The sequence below is a fragment of the Ictidomys tridecemlineatus genome, chromosome 11, assembly GCF_052094955.1.
Source record: "Ictidomys tridecemlineatus isolate mIctTri1 chromosome 11, mIctTri1.hap1, whole genome shotgun sequence".
In the NCBI taxonomy this organism is placed as follows: domain Eukaryota; kingdom Metazoa; phylum Chordata; class Mammalia; order Rodentia; family Sciuridae; genus Ictidomys; species Ictidomys tridecemlineatus.
This window is the reverse complement of record NC_135487.1, coordinates 101,904,084-101,927,627: the sequence shown is the minus strand read 5'-3', so window position 1 is coordinate 101,927,627 and position 23,544 is coordinate 101,904,084. Positions and strand designations below refer to the sequence as shown.

The window sequence follows — 23,544 nt, the reverse complement described above, 5'->3', positions numbered from 1 at the left end:
TGACTAGGGAGTCTGTTCCTGACTACTTGGTATAAAATAGCAGTCTCACTCTCCACTATGGCTCTGCTACCTGGCTTTATTTTTCACCAAAGTAGTTATCATTATGTTTATATATATTTACTTAAGTTTTGTTATTTGTTTTCCTCGTAACATAAGAGTTCCAAAATGGCAATGACTGCCAGGTGTGGTGGCACATGCCTGTTAACCAGTGACTTGGGAGGCTGAGGCAGGAAGACTGGAAGTTGGAGGCCAGACTCCGCAACTTAGTGAACCTCTAAGAAATTAAGATCCTGTCTCAAAATAAAAAATAGAAAGGGTTGGGAACGTGGCTCAGAGTTTAAATAATCTTGGGTTCCATCCCTGGTACCAAAACCAAACCAAAACAAAACAAAATGGCAGTGACTTAGTCTATTTTGTTCAATGTTGTTTCCGTAGGGTATAAGATAGGGTCTTACCATTTAAACAAATCTCTCTGCTATACTATCAGATAAGTAACTAATTTTTTGGATATCAACTTACGTTTTAAAACATGGGTCACCAGACATCAGCTGCATACTGATCAAAACCTAAACATAAGAACAAGAAATATCATAATTAGAAAATATTTGTCAAGAGCAAAGCTATGTATGATGAATCTTTCTTTCCCCCACAACATGAAGCCCATTATTTTCTATTTATAAAGCATTAGATAAAATGATAGTCAAATTGGTTATACTCAATATTAAATTACTGCTTTATGTAGATAAAAAATTTAAAATAACTTTAAACATTCAAAATCATAATTACAAAAATCAGATCGGAAGAGATGAAAACAAAAGCAAGTGATTCTCTAGAAACAATCCTTCTTGTGAGTGTGTGGCTGTGCTCATCTAGTTCATGTCTTCACTCCCAGACTCCTGTGCTGCTTAAGAGTCTGCTGGTGGCTTCTCAGAGAGCTTCTGGCCTCTGCTTTAGGTCAGGATTTAGAGCTTTTCTTCTTTTTTGAAATGCTTTTCTCTGGGTGCTGACTACTTTTTAAGAATCACCCATAGGACTATTTCACATTCTTATGGGAATAATAATGGTAATAAAAATGATGTTAAAATGGTCATTATTTGAGAATTTATCATGGGACAGGCATAAGCTAAAGGTTTTACATGTAGCATTTCATTTAATTTTTAATACTCCCATGAGAAAGTGATACTCTCATTTTAAGCTCAAAGAGATTTATATTTTCAAGATCAGAGAGTTGGCAAAGGGAAGAGCTGAGGTCTTAACCCAGGACTGCATAACCCAAATTCAAGGTCTTAATGAATAATAGGATATGAATATATTATTACATGTTTTCCAGTTAATGGCTAACATGTATCTTTTATAACCTTATTTCATTGAAAACTCTTCCGTCAGTGTGTCCATTACTATTCCTCTTTTCCTTAAATGTCAAACATAACCTTCCTTATCACCTCTTCTTTCTTACAATTCCATCAAGATAGCACTCTTGAATATCCTGAATGTCATAGGAAGAAGATGGAGATGACACAGACATCTTTTAAGAAACTGCACAGTGTGGAAGAACAGAGAAGGCAAGTAGCTAGAAGATATGAGGAGCTGGTTTGTGTCTGCTTTTTAAAATATGGGAGGGCTGGGTGTAGCTCAGTGGTAGGGCACTTGCCTAGCAAGCACCAGTCCCTGAGTTCTGTCCCCAGTACCACACACACAAAGGGAGACAGATAAAGAACTGTTTTTTTTATACATTGATAAGAATGGATCCTTAGAAGAGATGCTTAAGAGGGAATAATCCAAGGAGAAAACCCCTTAATTAGATAAGATTTAGATTCTAGAGGCTAAGAGGAGGGATGAACTTCTGACACTTGCTATAATAGAGGGTGAAAAGGATAGTGAGTCTGGAGAGACAGGTAGAATTGTAAGTTCGGTGATGGGAAAATGAGGGCATTTGAATGTAATGACTTCTATTTTCTTAATAAAGGATAAGACAAGAGCATGAGCTGAGGGCAAGAGTGATATGTAAAGGTATAAGGAGAAAGAAGGTATGAAAAAGAATATATAAAATTGGGAAAGGTATGCAAATAGGCTAGAGCTCAGTGGAATAGAGAAAGGAAATTGAGGGGGAGGGAGGAAGGATGGGAAAAGGGAGGAGTGGTGGAATGAATCTGACCAAAGTTTCCTGCATATATATATGAATATACCACAGTGAGTTTTACCTTTATGTATATCCATAGTGCACTAATTTTTAAAAAAGCTATAAATAAATAGAAAAAAGATAAGTAGAGTACAGGAAGGGGAACAAGAGGAGGGAGGAGAGGAGGGGATGTGCTCAGGAGTGAATTGGAATAAATTGTACTTCATTTTGTATATTTATACCAAAATGAACCCTAATATTATTTATATCTATAATGAACTAATAAACAAAAAAGGAAGAAAATATAATTCTAAGACACTGGTGCTAAATAAAGAGGAAAGAAGTGGTGGAGGCAATCCATAAATAGAATGTAGACTACACAGAATCAACAACACAAATTTAGAGACTATTTTTGAAAAGAAGAGGGATTAATTGATTAGAGGAAAGGAAAGAAGGAGTTAGCTTGGTAATTTTAGGAGTTAATGATGAGGATACTTAAGAGCTCACTTCAGATGGCTTCACTATATTTACCTTCAAACCTCAAATTAGATTATTGCTGCTCTAGGATTTATTGGAAGCAGGAGTGAGTGCTAGAGTTGGGATCAATTTCAGGCACTCATTTCTCCTCTCCATAAATAACAGGTATTCAGAATAGATTCATGTGGATATGTAGGAATTAGCACCCCTCCCTTTTTTAATACCAAGGATTGAACCCAGGGTTGCTTAGCCACTGAGCCACATTCACAGCCCTTTTAAATTTTTCATTTTGAGAGGGTCTCACTAAGTTGCTGAGGATGGCTTTGAACTTGAAATCCTCTTGCCTCAGTCTCCCAAGCTGGTGGGAAATTGGTGTGTGCCACTGTGCCTGGCTAGCTTTGTTTTTAAAGATAGTTAATTTTTTCCATAAGATAATTATTTCATAAAAAGCCTTTTTTTTTAAACATCACACTGGTAATGTGCTGATGTCACAACAAGGATTAGAAGGGGGCACATCTCACACTACATCATGAACACCCAATCACTGTACTTATGAACTGAAAAGGATCTAAAAATCCTTTAAAGACAGACACGATAAACCAAAACAGTTAAACTAAGTTTGGATACAAAAGAAATTATTGAGTTCTTCCCAATAATCTAATTTGGGGTTTGAAGGTAAATATAGTGAAGAATTTAATGAAATTCTTATTTTTAGTGAACACTGTACTGATTTTGAAATATAGTAGCTATTAATAACTAATAATTGTGATGATTCAGTTTACTTTTTCCTTGTTGATAACCATATTTCAATAAAGCAAGTTTATTATGCATTTTTAAAAATTGGGAAAGGAAGTAGAGTATGACTGTGGGTTGGCTGTGAACGTGATTTCAGTAATGGCCGCTAGCCTGGTTACATGTCTTTTCCAGCAAGTAGGGAAAGATATACAGCTGAATTCAATAACAGTTGGAGATTACTTAAGGGAGAGCAATAGACGTAGGTGCCAGGAGTATTAGGACTATGATACTTATGAACCATGGAATCTAAAATGGATCAAGATAGAAGGGAAAGGAAGTGGGAGCTGATAATAGTGAGAAAGTGGCAAAGTGAGAAAGTGGTGGTGCTGAAGATAGCTAAGTGAGTAAACCAAAGGGGCTAGGCGCATAGGAGACAGTGGGAAGAGAGGGGAAAACTTCAAAATGAAAATTTGTAAGTGGTGAAGTTTCTAGTGATAAGAAAGCCTAAATCCAGGCACTCACCTCTAATTCTAGCTACTCAGGAGGCTGAGGCAGGAGGATCCCAAGTTCAAGGTCAATGTGGGCAATTTAGTCAGACCCTACTTCAAAATAAAATTTAAAAAGAGCTGGGGATATAGTGATAAAGCATGCATGGGTTCAATTCCCCCCAGCCCCAGGGGAAAAAAAATAACAACAACCCAGAAAGTGATCATGGGAGTAAGAATTGAGAGGAGGAAGAAAATGTTGCTGGAAATAGGCAGTTTAAGGAAAGGAGGGTCTTAGGCACATTTAAGATCAGCTATTAGAAGAGAATATACATACACAACACATCCACAAAGATAGCTCGCCTGCATAAATTGTAAGGTCACTCAAAAATGACAACAGGAAAAGGGATAAAGAGAAAACCTGGGAGCTTGAAGCTATGTCACCAATGAATAGGAGAGAAAGTGACTAGGTAGTCAGTAGACATCAGCAAGGGAGGGAGAGTTACAGATAACTTGTGTGACCTTCAAAAAGGTGCGTTTTGTAAGACACAGTGGGAGAAATGGTGCAGAGGAATCACTGGGGAACCAGAAGGAAACCACTCTATGAGCTGATGCTAAGGAATGTGAAGCTCTGAAATTATAGTTATTTCACTCTCCAATGAAAACAGTATAATTTCAGACTTCATATGAAATATAAGTAATAAAATGAATTTAAAGGCCACTGACCAGGTATTAGAAGCCATGCATTCTGGCCTTGGGTCTGCCACCGACTACTTCTGTGATACACTTAAGTGAGTCACAGTGTCTTTATCTACAAAAAGGGAAATCTTCCCTATCTACCCAATCCTGCCTATCTCATAGAGATATTTCAGAGTTAACCATAAAACTATAGAACCAACATAAAGCTTATAGCATGATGCTTTTCTAATTTCTTTTACCATATTAATTACCCATCTCATCTTATATTAATTACTCCATATTAATTACCCATCTCATCTTTCTTTAAAGCTGCTAAACTCATGTGAGGGATGGACTGACAATAAAAACCATTTCATGGGCTGGGATTGTGGCTCAGCAGTAGAGCGCTCGCCTCGCACAGGCGGGACCAGGATTCGATCCTCAGCACCACATAAAAATAAAGGCATTGTGTTGTGTCCATCCATACCTAAAAAATAAATATTAAAAAAAATAAAAATAAAAATAAAAACCATTTCATGAATTTTTATATTTTTAGAGTCAAATATTTATTAAAAACAAAGTTTGGAAACTATAGGTATAAGATCATTCTTTGCTGTACTGACTTCTGAATAAAAAGCATCCAGTTTCTATTTAAAAGTATTTCCTTTTCTTCTTATTAGGTAATTTACCACATTGTGAAGCAAGAAACTAAAATATAGCAAATGGTTTATCCTATGTCTTTTATTAGGCACAAGATACTTTCCAAATATCTTTTCAATGGATCTTATTTAGTATTTTGTTCAACACTGTGAAGTGTATAGTCTCTCAAGTGTTTACCAGAACATGTAGTTCCTGATAGTACTTGGAAAAATAGGGCAGATGCTCAGAAGTGGGTTTTTCCTATCACTCTCCTAGTTACAAGGAAACCCTGCAACGGTGATGAATCCATCACAGTTGCTTTGGAAATCACTTTTTGGGAGCTATAAGCATTTTAAGATATCTATCCATTCATTGTGCTCCTTCCTCCCAATGAGCACTTGTGTTGTAGTAGTCTGTGTTCTTCTCTGAATCTTGCAGCATGACAAGAAACACATTAAGGTCACAAAGGTAAACTTTGTTACTTTTCACTGCTTCTGTGATTTGGATAGTTTTCCCCCTTCATGGTGAGTATTTCGGTGGTGTGGTCAGCTTATGATTTCAGTACTGATTTACTTCTTGTCTTTGACAGTATATACCTCTGCTTATTTAAAGGTAGAGACTCTCATTTGTCAGCATGTCAATCTTGGGTGCTTACTTTAAGAATGGAATTATCCTGCCTTGTATTTTTGGTATCATAGCCTTCCAGTAAACAGCGACGAGTGGTATTTCCTGATCCAGCAAACTCTGCCAGGTTTAGATCTGCAAAGCCCAGCTATGAAAAGAAAGAGAATTATATTAATAGAATATCTAGTAGGCTTCTATCACATTCTGTCATATTTTCTTTAAAATAAATATTCAGTCATGCTCTAAACAAGTTTTCTCAAAATTTGGTCCTTTGCAATTTTTGCCATTTTAACAACTCCTATTCGATTATTTGCTTTATACGTGCCTTTAAATTGGTTGGCTTTTTAATAAAAATGTATTACCTATTCTATTCTTGTCTTAAGCAAGATCTCCAATATCATAGATTTGATGTGCTAAATATTTTTTTCAGGTATACATTAAAATAAATACATTTCTGTTGTAATACAACTAATGCATATCAAACAAATAACATCACTGCAAGTAGCAGTGACACACCACACTGGGAAATACTATCCCAGCAACAATAATCATTTGCATATAAATAGAGAAAAATGATCGGAATCCCCTCTATTCTGGTTCTTGCTCTATGGAAGAGCTAACCACTGGTAACTGCACATAGTTGCAGATTAAAGTTCTCACCCTGTGCAAGTAGTAGGATGATTTAAATGAGCTACACACTTTCTTTGGTACAAACCTCTTTTATCCTCCCATCTTTCACAACATTTGCCTTGTTGATTGTCCTTATGGAAACTTTCCCTCCCTTTCTTATAGTTTTGGCTTACACTCACCCTCTCTGCTGATACCCAGAAATATAGTTCAAACCTGTTGCTCTTTTTTATTACCACCCGGTGTTATGGTTTGGATATGAGGTGTCCTCCAAAGCATTCATGTGTTGGGCAGAGATGAAATGACCGAATTATAAAAAGTGTAACCTCATCAGTGGATTAATTCATTTGATGGACTGAAGAAGATCTAGTGAACTCTGGAAGTAAAGCCCTCCTCCTCCCCCTCCCCCTCCTCCTCCCCTTCCCCTCCCCCCCCCCTTCTTCTCTGTACTGGGAATTGAACCCAGTGGCACTTAATCGCTCAGTTCTTTTTATTTTTTGAGACAGGGTCTTGCTAAGTTCCTTAAGGTCTCACTACATTGCTGAGGCTGACTTTGAACTTGTGATCCTCCTGCCTCAGATCCTGGAGTCACTGGGATTGCAGGCGTGAGTCACCATGCCCAGCTACCATGTTCTTTTGTCATGATATTCTGCCTCACCTAGGTCAATGGAGTTGGTCAGCGATAGAACAAATCTCTGAAATCATGAGCCAAAGTGAACTTTACTTCCTTTACTTACCTCCCCAGCCCTTTTATTTTTTATTTTGAGATAGTCTCGCTAAGTTGTTTATTGCCTTACTAAGTTGCTGAGATTACAGGGGTGAGCCACCATGCCTGGCTTAATCTTTTATTAACAAAAACATGAATTGAATAAGCACATCTCTGTGAACCTATAATAAAATGCACTATACATTTCAAACCCTGGTGAGATTGTTTGCTTTAAGGCTTTAAAACAGTGGCACATATAAATGGCATTCAAGATGAAATTTAATTAATTAATTTAGTGGTATTGGGGATTGAACCTAGGGGTGCTCTACTACAGAGCTACATCCCCAGACCTATTTTTAATTTTTAATTTTGAGATGGGTTCTCACAAAGTTGCTGAGGCTAGCCTCAAATTTGCAATCCTCCTGCCTTAGCCTAATTAGGACTACAGGCATTTGCCACTGCACATGGCCGAGATGAATTTTTTAATTGAAGACTGAAGCATTATTTCATTAGCTATTAACTCATACAGGAAGAATGAAGAGTAAGAACCTAGAGTATAGTTGAAGGGCCAAATGCAGTAAGTTAGGTGCACAATCAAGTTACAAGTAACATATACCTCATTTTTATATGAGTATACTCTGGTCTTATTGCCTTTTCTGGGCCAACAAATCAGCAGAAAAAGTCTGGATTTATCCAGGACAAAATAATATTCAATTGAGCATATGCAGATGCATGTGACTTATTTGATCACACATTATCAACACATCCTATTTCATATATTACCCTTTTCTTTAAACCTCCAACACCTCTTTCCTGTCTTCTCTCTGCCAATCACCTTGCTTCCTATTTCATTCAGAATGTAAAAGCAATCAAAAGAGCACTTCACTTCCACAAACTCTTACTGCCAGCCACATCCACTCTCCTACCTGCCCTTGTGCTCTGTATCTGCCTACCCACTTACAGTGCTGAGATGAACTGGCTGTGTTCCTAAGGCCAACTGCTCTCCTCCTACCTACCTGACATCATTTTAGCAGTTCTTTATGCTCCTTGGCATTCTAAAATTTCTTTTCTCTTCTGAGTCATTACCATCAGTATATAATTACATTGGATTTTCTCCTGTCTTTCCTTTGTGTGGGGGTACTGTTAGGGATTGAACCCAGGGTCCCTCTACCAATGAACTATATCCTCAGCTCTTTTTGGGGGGGGCGTGTACCAGGGATTGAACTCAGGGGCAGTCAACCACATCCCCAGCCCTATTTTGTATTTTATTTTGAGATAGGGTCTCACTGAGTTGTTAAGCACCTTGCCATTACTGAGGCTGGCTTTGAACTCGAGTTCCTCCTGTCTCAGCCTCCTGAGCCGCTAGGATTACAGGCATGTGCCACCACGCCTGGCTCAAGCTCTTTTTATGTTTTCTTTTGAGACAGGGTCTTGCTAAGTTGCTGAGACTGATCTCAAACTTGCAATCTTCTAGCTTCAGCCTTCTGAGTCTCTGGTGTGTGCCACCACACTCAGTTGTTTTTTTCTCCTGTCTTAGTAAACAAAACAAACCAAAATCTCCTCTCTCTCCAGAATACTGGATCATTTTTCTGTCTCTGTTCAAACAACTACAAAACTCCTTGAACAAGCTGTCTACATGGTCCCTGATTCCTCTGTCCTAGGACAACTTCACTTCCTCCCTCTCTACTTGTCTTTGGTCTACAAGCCACAATGTCCTGTTCTTTGAAAACACCAAGATCACTTCAAGGCCTTTAGCTCTTTTTTTTTTTTTTGGCCTGGGAAACTGTCACATGGTCTTGTAGCTTTCTCTTTCACTGCACTCATGTCAGTGTTCAAATGTCATCTCTCTAAGGAGCCTTCCCAGGCTATCCTGAAATGTGACCCCCTTTCTTCCCTTCTCCTAAAGTTTTTTCCCTCGACCCCTATGTGCTCTGTTTTCCTCCTTAGTTGTTACATCATGTCCACATACATTTCATACTTATTTTGTTGTCTGTCCTCCCCCATCTCTGTCACCTCCAATTAGAATATAAGTTTCATTAAAGGCAGGGATTTTTGTGTGTTTTGCTAACTGCTGTATCTCTAGTACTTAGAATAGTGTCAGCAAAAATGTCTGGCACATGGTAGGCACTTAACAACATATTTACTGAATGAAAGACAGCTTACTGACTTCCCACTGTAATAATACTAGTATTACATAGTCACTAAGTTGGAAAAAACCTGATCTGTCTCTGTTATGAACTACATGTTTGTGTTTCTCCAAAATTCACATATTGAAACCCTAATTACCAAAAAGATGGTATAAAGTGGTGGGTCTCTGGAATGTAATTAGGTCATGAGGGTGAAGCCTTGGTGATGGGGATCAAACCTAGGGCCTTGCACATGCTAAACATGTGTTTTACCACTGAGTTGTACCCCCAATCCTAAATTAATGTCCCTTTAAAAAAGGTAAAAAAACTGGGCACAGTGGCACACGCCTATAATGACTTTGGAGGCTGAGGCAGGAGGATCAATTTAGCAATGCCCTAAGCAACTCAGTGAGACCCTATCACAAAATAAAAAGTAAAAAGTGCTGGGAATGTAGCTCAGTGGTAAAGAGCCTCTGGATTCAATAACTAGAAGTGGAAAAAAAAAAAACCCAGACAGGAAAGAGTTTGCTTCCTCTTTGCACTCTGCCATGAGAGGCCATATGCAAACTAGGAGGTGGGCTCTCATGAGATACACGACATCTGTCAGAATTTTTTTTTCTTTCTTTCTTTTTTTATTGGTAGAACACCCACTCTATCTCTGAGCTACATCCCTAGTCTTTGTGTGTGTGTGTGTGTGTGTGTGTGTGTGTGTGTGTGTGTGTGTGACAAGATTTCACTAAATTGCTGAGGCTGGCCTTGAACTTGGATCCTCCTGCCTTCTCCTGAGTCATTGGGATTATAGGTGAGGAACACTGCACCTGGCTCTGTAAGAATCTTGATCTTAGACTTTCCAGTTTCTAGAAACATGAGAAATGAATGTCTATTGTTTAAGTCACCCAATCTATGCTAATATATTAAAGGATCCCAAACTAGGATCCTACTCCCTATTAAAACAGTTAAAAGATGGAATATGTTAGTGTATGATGTTTTAGGCTGAAGGGTATCAATGAATAGTTCAATATTTATTGAGTACCTTTTATGTCCCAGGCCCTGTTCTAGACACAGGAAATAGTAGAGAATAGCAGAAATACTATGCCTTCAAAGAACTTAACATTCTAGCAAGGGACCAAAGAGCCCATACTCTCTTATATCTTTTTCTCTGACTTCACTAAGATGAATAATTCACACATGAGAATAATACATAATAATACACGCACACATACACAAGCATATGTGTAGATATTAATTTATAATACATAATAATACACGTACACATACACAAGCATATGTGTAGATATTAATTTACATATGTGGTAGATATTAATTTATTCAGAAAATAATTTTCAGCATTTAAATTCCAGGTAATGTTAGTAATTGGGAATAGAGACTTTTTTTTTTTTTTTTTTTTGGGTAGTGCTAGGATCAAACCAGGGCCTCGTGCATGCTAGGCAACTGTTCTACCTCTCAGCCTTTATAAAATCATTCTTACTCTCATGGGTTAATGTGGGAAAACAGAAAAATAAAATAAATTCCTACAATATTGTGTGACAAGTGCGGTGATAGAGGAAGACACAGCTATAAATAAGAAGAAAAATTCTCAGTGGAGTAGGATGACTAAGCTGAGTCTTTAATGATACGTGAGTTGACAGGATAAGGGGAGGGAGAAATACATGCATAGTAAGGACACCATCAAGTCGCAAGGCAAAGAAGCTAAAATAGCATAAGACCCTAAGGAAGTTTATGACGGCAGAATGTCTCATAAGGATGGGTGGTTGTGGAGGAAGGAAAGTAGCAGAAATAATTTGCAAACCAAAATGGGTCTTACATGCTAGGTTATAGAACTCTAAATTTTCTTTAGAAGCAAAGAATAACTTGCTGAAGGACTGAAAGTGGGAGAATGATATGATTATGTTTTAATTTTAGAAAGACAACTCTGGCGGAGGATACAGGAAGACGACAGAAGCAGAGAAACCAGACAGGAGGCCAACACAGACTGCAAATAAGAAATAATGAAGGCACAACCCAAGGCAGTGGTCTTGGCAGTAGATAGAAGGTATATCTTCAAGCTTTTCAGAAGGAAAAAAAATCAAGAGGATTTATCAGCCATCACAGACCTTGTTTGCCTGCCCAGCATTCAATGCCCTGCTATTCCTTGATAGCAAAGCCTTGATTGTATTCAGGTGTCCACTCTCCTGAGTTCATCCATGTGCACAAGAAAGGTAACCCAGTCCTACCTCATTACTAAACTATGGTTAGTCTAAGATAACCATGGCAATCCATTATAGTCACAGATGGCATAGGGGTGAGCATACGACCCTCTTCTGGCCAGTTACAAGAATGGGAAAATCCTCGGAGAGCCATGTAGGGAAAGTTTTCTCATTAAAAAGAAGAAATGCCACTCCTCTCTACCCAAACCACCTTCTCCATTCCACTGAGCTCCCTTTCATTTTGGGAAAGGGAAGAACAGCAGAATGAAATCCACCAAATAATGCATGTATGATTATGTCAAAATGAACCCCATTATTATGTATAGCTGCAATGAACTAATAAAAACACTTAAAAAAAAAAAAGAAGAAATGCATGGAGAAGCAATTGAATTCTGTCAAAAGTGAATGTGCTCACTATAAGTTGAGCAGCCAGACACCTAGTGTTCAGGAGAGGAGCTAGCCAAGAACAAAGCCATCGTGAAGAGAATTCGATAATGGAAAGAGAAGAATTTGGGGTCTTGATAATGTTCTTCAGTAGTAGATTAACCAGTCCTGAAGCAGCTCTGTCTCATGTTTGTTTTATGAGATTTTTAAAAAAATCTCTAGTTGAGGAGGTTTTTATGTTACTTGTAGCAAAGAACATCTTAGCTGACATTGCAAACTACTAGATTTAGTGTTTAAGACTAGGGTTCAGAGCTGGGCACAATGATGCATTCTGTAATCCTAGCTACTTGGGAGACTGAAGCAGGAAGACTGCAAGTGTAAGGCCAGTCACAGCAACTTAGCGAGACCCATTTGCAAAATAAAAAAATAAAAAAGGGCTGGGGATGTAGTTCAGTGGTAGAGCACCACTGGATTCAATCTCTAGAACTAGGAAAAAAAAAATTAGTATCCAGATTCTTGGCTTATATGACTGGAATGATGAAAATACCAGAGACTGGAAATAAAAGGAGCATGTGTTGCTTACTCATTCCTTCAATCAGCAAAAAAAAAAAAAAATTCAGCAATCTGTATACGGGGTAATCATGGAAGTTCATAACCATTCTGAATCAAATTGTGAAACATGATATATTAAGAAAGATGTAATGTTTTGAAAGACCAACAATAAAAAAATTAAAAAAAAAAAAAAAAAAAAAAAAAAAAAAAAAAAGAGCATATTCATTAGTAATTTCACATAGCTAGTAAAAGCATCAACAGGAAGTAGTGATATATCAGTTGGCCCTCTGCATCTATAGGTTTTCAATCTTTATATTGTATTAGGCATTATAAGGTATGTATATTGGAGGATACATGTAAAGGCAAGAACTATGTCTGTTTATTTATTTATTTGTTGTAGATGGACACAACACCTTTATTTTATTTATTTATTTTTAGATGGTGCTGAGAATAGAACCCAGTGCCTCACATGTGCTAGGCAAGCACTCTACCACTGAGCTACAACCCCAGCCCCTATTTATTTATTTATTTGTATTTTAAGACACAGTCTCATTAAATTACTTAGGGTTTTGCTAAGTTGCTGAGGCTGGCTTTGAACTTTCAATGCTCCTGCCTCAGCCTCCTGGGTAAATTCTATGCCATATTATATAAGGTATTTGAACAGGCTTAACTTTTTTATCCTGGGGGAGAGAAGAGCCTTGGAACCAATCCTTTGCAAACACCAACAGATGAATGTGTACAAAGTGCTAAGAGAGTACAGAGGAGGATCCTGGGAATACCACCAAGGAAAGACAGTTTGAATTATCAGTAAGCTATAGTTTCAAGAAAACCAGAGGTCATTCTCTAAGAGGGAAGCTAAAGTCCAAAAATAACATCTCATAATAAGCATTTAGAAAGAATATGCCTATAACTGACTGTTAGTTCCAACTGTTTAACCTCTAAATTGCTTTACTCAGAAATGAGTGAATCTGGAACATCAATTAGAATTAAGTTTATAGATAGTGATGAATGATATTACATAGGCCAAGAGTTAAAGAACATCCACTTACCTTTGCATAAGCTTTTCCACCTTTTAATTCCTGCCAAACATAGAAAACACTATAAGGACATCATATAATTAAGGATTTAAAATTAAACATACATCAAACAATGCCAAAGTAGATATTTATATGCTGACAAAACAGTTAAAATCTAATGATCTTAAATCTAACTGTATAGACTCTTCAAAATTCCCCCAATGACCAGAATGTTTACTTAATGTATAATTTATTATTTTTAATATCAATACTATTATTATTGAGATGAGGTCTCACTATGTTGCCATGGCTGGCTTCAAATTCCTGAGCTCAAGCAAACAACCTGAGTAGCTGGGACTACTGGCACAAGCCACCATATGTGGCTGTAGCACGTAACTTTAATAAGAACAACACAAATGGTGAGAAGACAAGCTAATATTTTACACTTTCACTGTACCAGACTTCCTTTAAGGCCGCCACCATTCAATGACTGCTGCTCTAAAGGACCATTTAAAGAGGTCTATCTTCATTAAGGTCTTCAAACTTATAAAATTATTTACATACACATGTGTTTGTTATATTTTAACAGACTAAGCAATACAAAAGAATTTTATAAATATAGCCACATATATCATAGTGCTATCAGTTCATTCAAAAAGTAGGATACAAAGACTAAACATACAGCTTTGTTTTTCTAGGCTATAGGACTAGAGTGAAAAAAAAAGCAAGACAAGGGTCTGCTTTTTGTTCTAAATCTTTTTCTATTTAATTTTTGCCAATGTATGCAAATTACTTTGGTAATTTAAAAATATGTAATATAAAATATAGTTTACTTTTTTTTTTTTGTACCAGGGATTGAACCCAGGGGTATTTAACCACTGAGCTACATCTCCAGCCCCCACCACATCTTTTTTTTTTTTTTGACACAGGGTCTTGCTAAGTTGCTTAGGGACTCACTAGATTGTTGAGGCTGGCTTTGAACTTGTAGTCCTCCTGCCTCATCCTCCCAAGTTGCTGGGAATATAGGCATGTGCCACTACACCTGGCCAAAGTTTATATTTTAAAGCCAGAGTTTATTAATTCACTAGTAGTGGTGACTAATGGATTCCTCTTTTTTTTACCCTGAAAGGCAGCATCACACAAGATGACATTATCACATTTGTGGATTATTGGTAATATACTTCAGTCTAATATGTGGAAAAGAAATATAAAAAACAAAACATGTATTTGTAATTAGAAAAGTCTGTGTTAAGAGTTCCTCCTTCTCCTTTATTAACAATGTAAATTTGGGCAAAAAACTTCTTTGAACTTTAGTTTGCCTGAAAATGAAGAAAATAACACCTAATTAGAGAGCTGTTATTAGATATGATATTTATAAAGTTCCTAGAACAATGCCTATCAAAGAACAAGAACTTAATAAATGGCAGAATATAGACATACATAGTCCCCAAACTAATGTAAATAAAGTCAATATTCATGAATAGTGGTAGTGAGATGAGGGTTCTTGAATATTTTAATTTATAACTTCAGATTCTTCATCATATTTGTCATAGGAATTTAAATTATTGCTGTAATTGTGAAGTAAAATTATATATGAATCACCACAGTTCTAACCCAAAAGCAGAGCTAAATAAAACGAGTCAGCAATTATGGAATTATGGCTTCTAAAATGGGAGGAATAATAGGCTCTTTTTATACCTTCCTCACAGATACTCTGTAGATACATGGGTCGAGGATTCCTGTGGCAGCACTGGCACTCATTTTGCACATAAATGAGAACTTCTTTCTCCAGTGAACGCAGTTTGCTTGAACCACTTCCCTGAAAAAAGGGGGGGGGGCAATTACTCATTATTGATAACATGTTAAAAACACACCCACACTTTCACTCAAGCTTCCAATGCAAAGTGATATATTAAAAGTCATCATTTGTAAATATAAGAGCAAGAAGAAAATATGTTCCTAACAATGATCTGAAAATAACTGCAAAGTTTTAATTTATATACAAGAAACTGAAAAAAAAATGAATTTCTTATCAAGTCAGTCAGTAAAAATTGAGGCTTCATTATTATTTCATTCAACACACAATGCACATTCATTTTATGTGTGTTGGTAAGAGCTGGATGTTTAAAATACAAAGATGAGAAGTACAGAGTTCCTAACCTGCAGGGCTTATGTTTATGATTAGTGCAAGAGATAGGAAATATATATATACAAATACTACAAATATAAAAATATTTACTCTAAGATAGAGTATAACAGTACTGTTTCAGAAACAGGAGCTACCATTTACTGAGAGCTTCCCACTCACTACTTGATTCTCTATAACCCTAGGAAGTAGCTAGTGTTTCCCTCACTTTGTAGACAGGGAAATTGAAACTCAGCAGGGAAGTTAACTCAAGGTCATTTACACAGCAAAAGCAGAACTGGCAAACCAGGCTCATTTAACTCTACAGTCCCCTTGCCTACAAATGAAAATCTCTATTTTTTCCAATAATTCACTCTTTCAAGTTTGCTGGTTTTTATACATGTTGTTCTTTCTACTATCCTGTGCAGGTTCAGGGTGCTAAACCTCAGAAAGCAAGAATAATTGTTTTCCTAGAAGAATCAAACTACCATTATTTGCTGATGACATGATTATATTATATACTTAGAGGATCCAAAAAACTCCACCAGAAAACTTCTAGAATTAATAAATGAATTCAGCAAAGCAGCAGGATATAAAATCAATATTCATAAATCAAATGCATTCTATATATCAGTGATGCATCTTCTGAAAGAGAAATTAGCAAAACTATCCCATTCACAACAGCCTCAAAACAAACAAACAAACAAACAAACTTGGGAATCAACTTAACAGAAAAGGTGAAAGACCTCTACAATGAAAACTACAGAACACTAAAGAAACAAATTGAATGGGGCTGGGGATGTGGCTCAAGCGATGCTCGCCTGGCATGCATGCGGCCTGGGTTCGATCCTCAGCACCATATACAAACAAAGATGTTGTGTCCACCGAGAACTAAAATAAATAAATAAATAAATAAATAAATTCTCTCTCTCTCTCCCTCTCTCCTCTCTCTTAAAAAAAAAAAAGAAAAAGAAAAAAGAAACAAATTGAAGAAGACCTTAGAAGATGGAAAGATCTCCCATGCTCTTGGATAGGCAAAATTAATATTGTCAAAATGACCATACTACCCAAAGCGCTATACAGATTCAATGTGATTCCAATTAAAATCCCATTGTCATTCCTTATAGAAATAGAAAAAGCAATCATAAAATTCATTTGAAAAAATAAGAGATCCAGAATAGCCAAAGTAATCCTTAGCAAGAAGAGTGAAACAGGAGGCATCACAATACCAGACCTTAAACTATACTACAAAGCTATAGTAACAAAAACAGAATGGTACTGGCACCAAAGTAGACATGTAGACCAATGGTACAGAACAGAAGACACAGAGACAAACCCACATAAATACAGTTATCTCATACTAGACAAAGGCACCAAAAACATACATTGGAGAAAAGATAGCCTCTTCAACAAATGGTTCTGGGCGAAGTAGAAATCCATATGCAGCAAAATGAAACTAAACCCCTATCTCTTACCATGCACAAAACTCAATTCAAAGTGGATCAAGGACCTAGAAATTAGACCAGAGACCCTGCACCTTTGGACTCAAATTTAAGACACAGACCTTTGGACCCAAATTTAAGATATAAACCACAGCAATATCTTAAAATGTTATCAAGTATTCTAAGAATTAACACTTAGATACAAAAAAGCTATTAATATTGCAAAGCCCTAAAACCTTGCTTTAAGTTCTGTCACTTTTCATTTATTTGTGAAATATCAGTAATTCCTCAACCATATTAATTACAGAAATATATTTTAGGTTTTTATCTAGTTTAAAATATCCCTAAAAGATAGTGTATTCTAGATACTAAACAGCACATGCTATCATTTGCACAAATGCAGATTTTTAAAAATCAAGTGAACTGTATGTGGATATCTCTTTTTAAAAAATAAATAAGCAGGAAAGATGTATTCACAGAAATATTTATCTGGTCTAGCAAGAGAGAAGAGGAAGCCAACATTAAGCCTAGTAGGCTTAGAAACAAGAGATTAAGAAACTATAGCACAGCATTAGAAATATGGGCAAATAATTGAAATTATAGTGTAGAAGAGAGATAATAAGTTTTAACAAAGAATATGACATTAAATATTAAGGGGGAAAATATACTTCCATAACCCTATGTCCAAGTGTACTTAAACACTACCTACTTATTATCACTTTCTTTGCCCCTAGGTTCAGGCTTCTTAAAGATGATACTAATGCCAGGTGTGATGGCACATGCCTGTAATCCCAGCAGTTTAGGAAGCTGATAAAAGAGGATTGTAAGTTCAAAGCCAGCCTCAGCAAAAGCAAGGCACTAGCAACTCAGTGAGACTTTGTCTCTTTTCAAAATAGGGCTGGGGATGTGGCTCAGTGGTCAGGTGCTCCTGAGTTCAATCCCCAGTACTCAAAAATAAAATAAAATAAAGATGATACTAATGACAATGGTGACAGCATTTACTGATGAGAGCTTTTCACACACCAGACACTGCTGTGAGGATGTTACATATATTAACACATTTAATCCTCAAAACTGTCTGAAGAGGGTACTGTTGGCTCCATTTGCTAAACAAAGGAACTAAAATACAGAGAAAATAAGTGACTTGTCCAAAGTCACTTAGCTAAGAAGCATTAGAACTAGAACTTGAAGAAATGCCTACGGTATAGACATTGTCCATCTCCTCACCCCCCACTACTTTTCAGTGTCCCTAATCAGGATTCTACCTCCACCTCTCCACTGAAACTGCTTACCAGTGAGGAACTAATTGCCAAATCCAACGGGCTCTTTTTAAATTATCATAATTGATCCTTTCATATATTCTTGGCGCTGGGGATTGAACCCATGGTCTTGTGCATGAGAGGAAAGCTATATCCTCAGCCCTCATATATTCTTGAAATATTCTTCTCTTTTTCAATTTCTGTGACTATTTCTTCTCAGTTTCTTGTTTCTGTCTCCTTAAAATGTTGATGTCCAACAAGTTTCTATCTTTGGCTTTTATTCTGATGATCTTAACTATTATTCATATACTGAGAACTTATAAAACTAAGTTGTTTTTTTTTTTTTTCTATGTTCTCCTGTTAATGGGAGATCCAACCTGGTACTGCTGGCCTCTAAGTATTGCTTTAGGCCCATGACATCTGTCCATCATGGCCCTCTCCAGCAGACTAGTTGCCAGTTTGACTATGTAGTTAAACTAGTCAATAGTCTGCCTAGCATATGGTAGACTGTCAGTTGTCACTATCCAGTCTCTCTTTTTCCTTAACAGAATCCTGATTTTATTCAGACTGGCTATGTGTCCACTTAAAAGACTACATTTGATAAGTCTCCCATGTAGCTAGGGGTAGGCATGGAATTGAGTATAAATGGGAAGCAACTGGATGTGATTTCTGGAAAGGCACAGTAAAAGAGGGATAGTGGAGACACATCCTTTTATCTTTTATAATTTCTTCCTTCCTCTGCCTGGAAAAGCTGCAAGATGGTGGTGCCAAGAAAGTAGGAAGGTGGGTTCCTGATAAACATATCCCTGGACTGTCTCCATCCAAACTTCATAAATCTCATTCTTTAAAATGTTTGAGTTTTGTTACATGCAGCTGAACTGAATCCTGATATAGTCTAGATCTGTTCATTCCTGAATGAAGATTGTAAGAGTTTGCTTAGTCAGCCTTTTCACTGCTGTGACTAAAACACCTGAATGGCATAATTGTAGAGGAGGGAAAGTTTATTTGGGGGCTCACAGTTTCAGAGGTCTCAGTTCATGGATAGCAGGCTCTATTCCTCAGGGCTTCAGATGAGGCAGAATATCATGGTGGAAGAGTGTGGCAGAGGGAAGCAGCTCACATGACGATCAGAAAGCAGAGAGAGACTCCACTCTCCCACAGTGACACACCCAATGAACCACTTCCTCCAGCCACACCCCACCTACCTAAAGTCACCACTCAGTTAATCCCACCAGGGGTTAATTCACTGATTAGGTTAAGGCTATAACCCAATCATTTCTTCTTCAAACCTTCTTGCATTGTCTCACATGTGAGCTTCTGGGGACACCTCACATCTAAACCACAGCACAGCTCAAATGTTATTCCCATTGTGGTAGGTGCCTCAGGAATCCCACAGTCCCACTGCCTTCATTTAAGGTTACGGTATGGTTGAAATGCTTTGAAATCTATTGTATATATTTTTCATGACTTGCATACACCCACTCAAAGAAGCCACAAATCAGCCCAGGTCCACTTCCTGTGTGGGTTAATACACCCTTCAGATACATGAATACTGCCTCCAAAGTAGCAGAGTGACATACATACTAGGACTCTAGAACAGGTTCTATAGTGAATAAGAAAGTCCAGTAAGCCAAGAGATCGGGTTAGAATGAACTAGATCTGTGGAAAGTATATCTGCCTCCTAATTACTTTACAGCATGCATAACAAAGAATTTTTATTGAAGAAGAAACCCACCAATGATCAAAGCAGAAAATAGAGGGTCCACATAATATTATAGACACAGGCTTCCAACTACAGTAAACATTCAATAAATATCTGCTGATCCAATGAACAAGTGAAGTCATTTGTGGGATATAAATTCCTGCCTATGTTACCAATTCTTATCTATGCTGCTTCCTAACTATTTAGAAATCAAGTCCTTTCCTGTGTCTATTGTCACTGTCCTAATTTAGATTCTATCTCTTCCATGAAATATGGCAAGAGCCCTCTTAATGGCTCCAGCTCAAATCTACCTTCCTCACTGCTACCAAAGAGCTCCTTTTAAAATACAAATGCAATGATGTCATTGCTCTGTTTAAAAATCCTTCGCTGCTTCCTCATATTTTATAGGATGAAGTCCAACCTCTTTAAGAGGGAATCTGTGGATAAATCCCTGGCTATCTTTAGTCTTATCTCTTGACACTGTCTATCCTCATGCTGCCTGATGTTCCTATTTACTTTGTACTGTTTCTCAGTGGTGTGCCTCTGTTCATAATGTCTTCTTTCCTTGCATGCCATCTACTCCCTCTTTCCACTTTCAGTCATTTAGTTTAGCATTACCTTTCTAGAAAATTTCCCTAACACAGCCCTCTGGTGAAAGCCTGATGTTCTTTATGACCTTGTCTTCCTTGGTTCTCTTAATTCCCCAGTGCACTCCCTTCCCCCTATCCTGGAGCAGGGTCACTGGGGGGAGGGCTGGAAGAGCTGGCTGAGTTGGCTTCCCCAACATTCCATTCAGTCCTCCTCCCCCAGACAGGGTCCTCATTTCCTTTTTCCCTGCCTGTTTTCTGGCAGACTCTCCTGTTATACACATTCCAAATGAACAAACATAAATGAATTCTAAAATGTATAAGCTTAAAAAATTACTGATGTATAAGCTTAAAATGTATAAGCTTAAAAAATTACTGGCCGAGGTTGTAGCTCAGTGGTGGAGCGCTTGCCTAGCACATGTGAGACACTGGGTTTGATCCTCAGCACCATATATAAATAAATAAATAAAATGAAGGTATTGTGTCCATTTACAACTAAACAAAATATTTTGAACAAACAAACAAACAAATTACTGATAAGTCCTTTCTTAAAAGAAATTCAAGTCAAAAAGATATGCTGGGGGGGTGGTTAAGAATAGAAGTTCAGTAGATTAGATAAAGGGGAATGAAGAGCAGGGATGGTGGGTAGGAAACAGAAAGACAGTGGAACGAATCTGACTGAACTTTCCTATGTACGTATTTAAATATGCCACAGTGGATCGCCACATCCTGTAGGACCACAAGACCAGAATCCTAGTTAGAGTAAGATGCACTCCATGTTTGTATGAATATGTCAAAATATACTCTACTGTCATGTATAACTAAAAAGAACAAATAAAAAACAAAACAAACAAAAGGAGATTATTTGGTAGTGCCCTCCTGTTCCTTGGGACCTGAGATTCCTACTTAGACTATGTTAGTTAAATGTTAGTCAAATAATCTTTTTAGTTTTATAACATCAAATAGCTCTGAATTATCAAACAAGATCTAGAAACAAAGATTTTGTTTATGTGCCTAAGGCAATTACTCAGAATTTTTTTATGTAACATTTAATGTGCGTGTACACACACACACACACACACACACAGAGCTGTGAGAGAGCTGTCCAAACTAAATAAAGCAAAAAAGTGGCAAATTTAGTTTGTGAGTTTGTTATACTGGTGGGTTACCATGGAAACATACAAGACTAGTTGGCAACTGAAACAAAAGTCACATTAGCAAATGCTTTCCGTTATGTGAGTCATTAATTTCCTATGAGTTTTTTATGGTTGCTTAACCACTTTCAAGAAACAAAGCAACAGAGTATGATTAGTGTTGAGACTGAAAAGCCAACTCTTTCTTTTTTGTTATCTTAGAGCAGAGAAATTCAATATTTATTGGATACTGACTCATCCCCTCTCAGCCACAAAAAGACCAAAATGAAAGTCCCTATATTTTCTTGAATAACTTAAAATACATCACTATATATTTATACCTCAATAAATCTTAATCTATAAAGCACACTTCTTATCATAGTGATCAGAAAAATCTATAAACAGGTTCCCCTCTGCCTCACTTCTTCACCAGCTGGCCCAGGCATTTAGTGCTATGCTTTTAAACAAGCTCATGCAAATCTCATCTTCCATTTTAAAATTTGATCCAAGCACCAGATATAACCCAAATGTCTGGAACAAGAAAACATTTGTATTTGCATGGATCATTTTCCATACGATAATGCCCATTATAAAAAAAGTCTTTTCTCATATTCAGTATTTTGACTTCCAGAGTTTTTAACTGAAAAGTAGAACCACAGTACTTAGGATTCTCAATCAAGGAATAAATAACTCTATTACTACAATATATTACTTCAATACATTTTTTTAATGTGTTAGGATTGAAAATTTAAAGTGCTGCTCACTTGCCAGGGAATTTTGTCCTTAACAAAAATAAAGGCAAAATAGGGCTGGGGTTGTGGCTCAATTGGCAGAGCGCTTGCCTGGCACATGTGAGGTACTGGGTTTGATCCTCAGCAGGACATTAAAAAAATAAAATAAAATAAAAGGCATTATGTCCATCTACTAGGAAAAAATATTTTTAAAATGAAGGCAAAATAAAGACAAATTTGATCTTTTGAGTCTTTTTTCCTAAAAGCCAAGACAGAGTATTATCTTTTTTTGTGTTGTTGTAGATGGATACAATACCTTTATTTTATTTATTTATTTTTATATGGTATTGAGGATTGAACCCGGTGCCTCACACATGTCAGGCAAGCGCTCTACCACTGACCCACAATTCCAGCCCAAGACAGAGTATTATCTTATACTTACATTCATCATTCACCAAAAATTTGTACTTAGTATTATAATTTCTTTTCTTTTTTTTTTTGTAGGGTGGTGGTACTGGGAAGTAAACTCAGGCACTTGACTACTGAGCCACATCCCCAGCTCTATTTTGTATTTTATTTAGAGACAGGATCTCACTGAGTTGCTTAGTGCCTCGCTTTTGCTGAGGCTGGCTTTGAATTTGTGATCCTTCTGCCTTAGCCTCCCTAGCCGCTGGGGGTACATACAGGTAAGTACCACGATGCCCAGCTTAGAATTATAATTTCTACTTCCATACTTTTACAACTTTTACTGTTTAGACTATTTTTAAATGATATATGGGGAAGCTTTCATTTTCATTAATAAGATGCCCCAAATTAGATCGAGTGAGTGGCTTTTGAGTTTTGCTATAGGAGGATCAATGCTTAGATCAAAGTATGCATATAACTTCTCTAATCTAGATGTCCTATTCACTTTTTTAAAAAAATCATCATTACTTCTTATCTGAGATATTTTTTCCTCCAGTGAGAGCAGAATCTTTATTTCAGGGGGAAAGGAAAAAAGGATCACTTCACGAATCTGTGTGTTGCCCTTACACAGGGGCTGTGCTCATCTTCTCTGCATTGCTCTAATTTTAGTATATGTGCTGCAAAGCAGGCGCCTTACCTGAGATCTTAAGGCTCATTCTACTCTGAAGCTCTTACTAGTCCTTTTTTTTTCTATTTCCTCAAATGTATATTCAAATTAGGGAAAA

At 37.0% G+C, this 23,544-nt stretch overlaps 1 protein-coding gene and 2 non-coding genes across 5 annotated transcripts in view; all 3 read right to left on the bottom strand.

Annotated features, from left to right (window-relative positions):
- Positions 1 to 23,544, bottom strand: part of Eeig2 (EEIG family member 2) — a 79,035-nt gene that overhangs the window by 26,328 nt on the left and 29,163 nt on the right. For all 3 annotated transcript variants that reach the window (XM_078026920.1, XM_078026921.1, XM_078026922.1), the window contains exons 2-5: positions 15,074 to 15,194; positions 13,409 to 13,438; positions 5,789 to 5,905; positions 520 to 566 (exon numbers count right to left, since the gene is read on the bottom strand). In XM_078026920.1, coding sequence (XP_077883046.1) covers positions 520 to 566; positions 5,789 to 5,905; positions 13,409 to 13,438; positions 15,074 to 15,194 — 315 coding nt within the window. The remainder of the gene's footprint in view (positions 1 to 519; positions 567 to 5,788; positions 5,906 to 13,408; positions 13,439 to 15,073; positions 15,195 to 23,544) is intronic.
- On the bottom strand, positions 3,061 to 3,164 carry LOC144368788 (small nucleolar RNA U13). The gene has a single exon (XR_013428368.1). It is a non-coding gene; the product is annotated as a small nucleolar RNA U13 (small nucleolar RNA).
- LOC120891015 (U6 spliceosomal RNA) lies at positions 23,346 to 23,451 on the bottom strand. Its single transcript, XR_005735453.2, has one exon. It is a non-coding gene; the product is annotated as a U6 spliceosomal RNA (small nuclear RNA).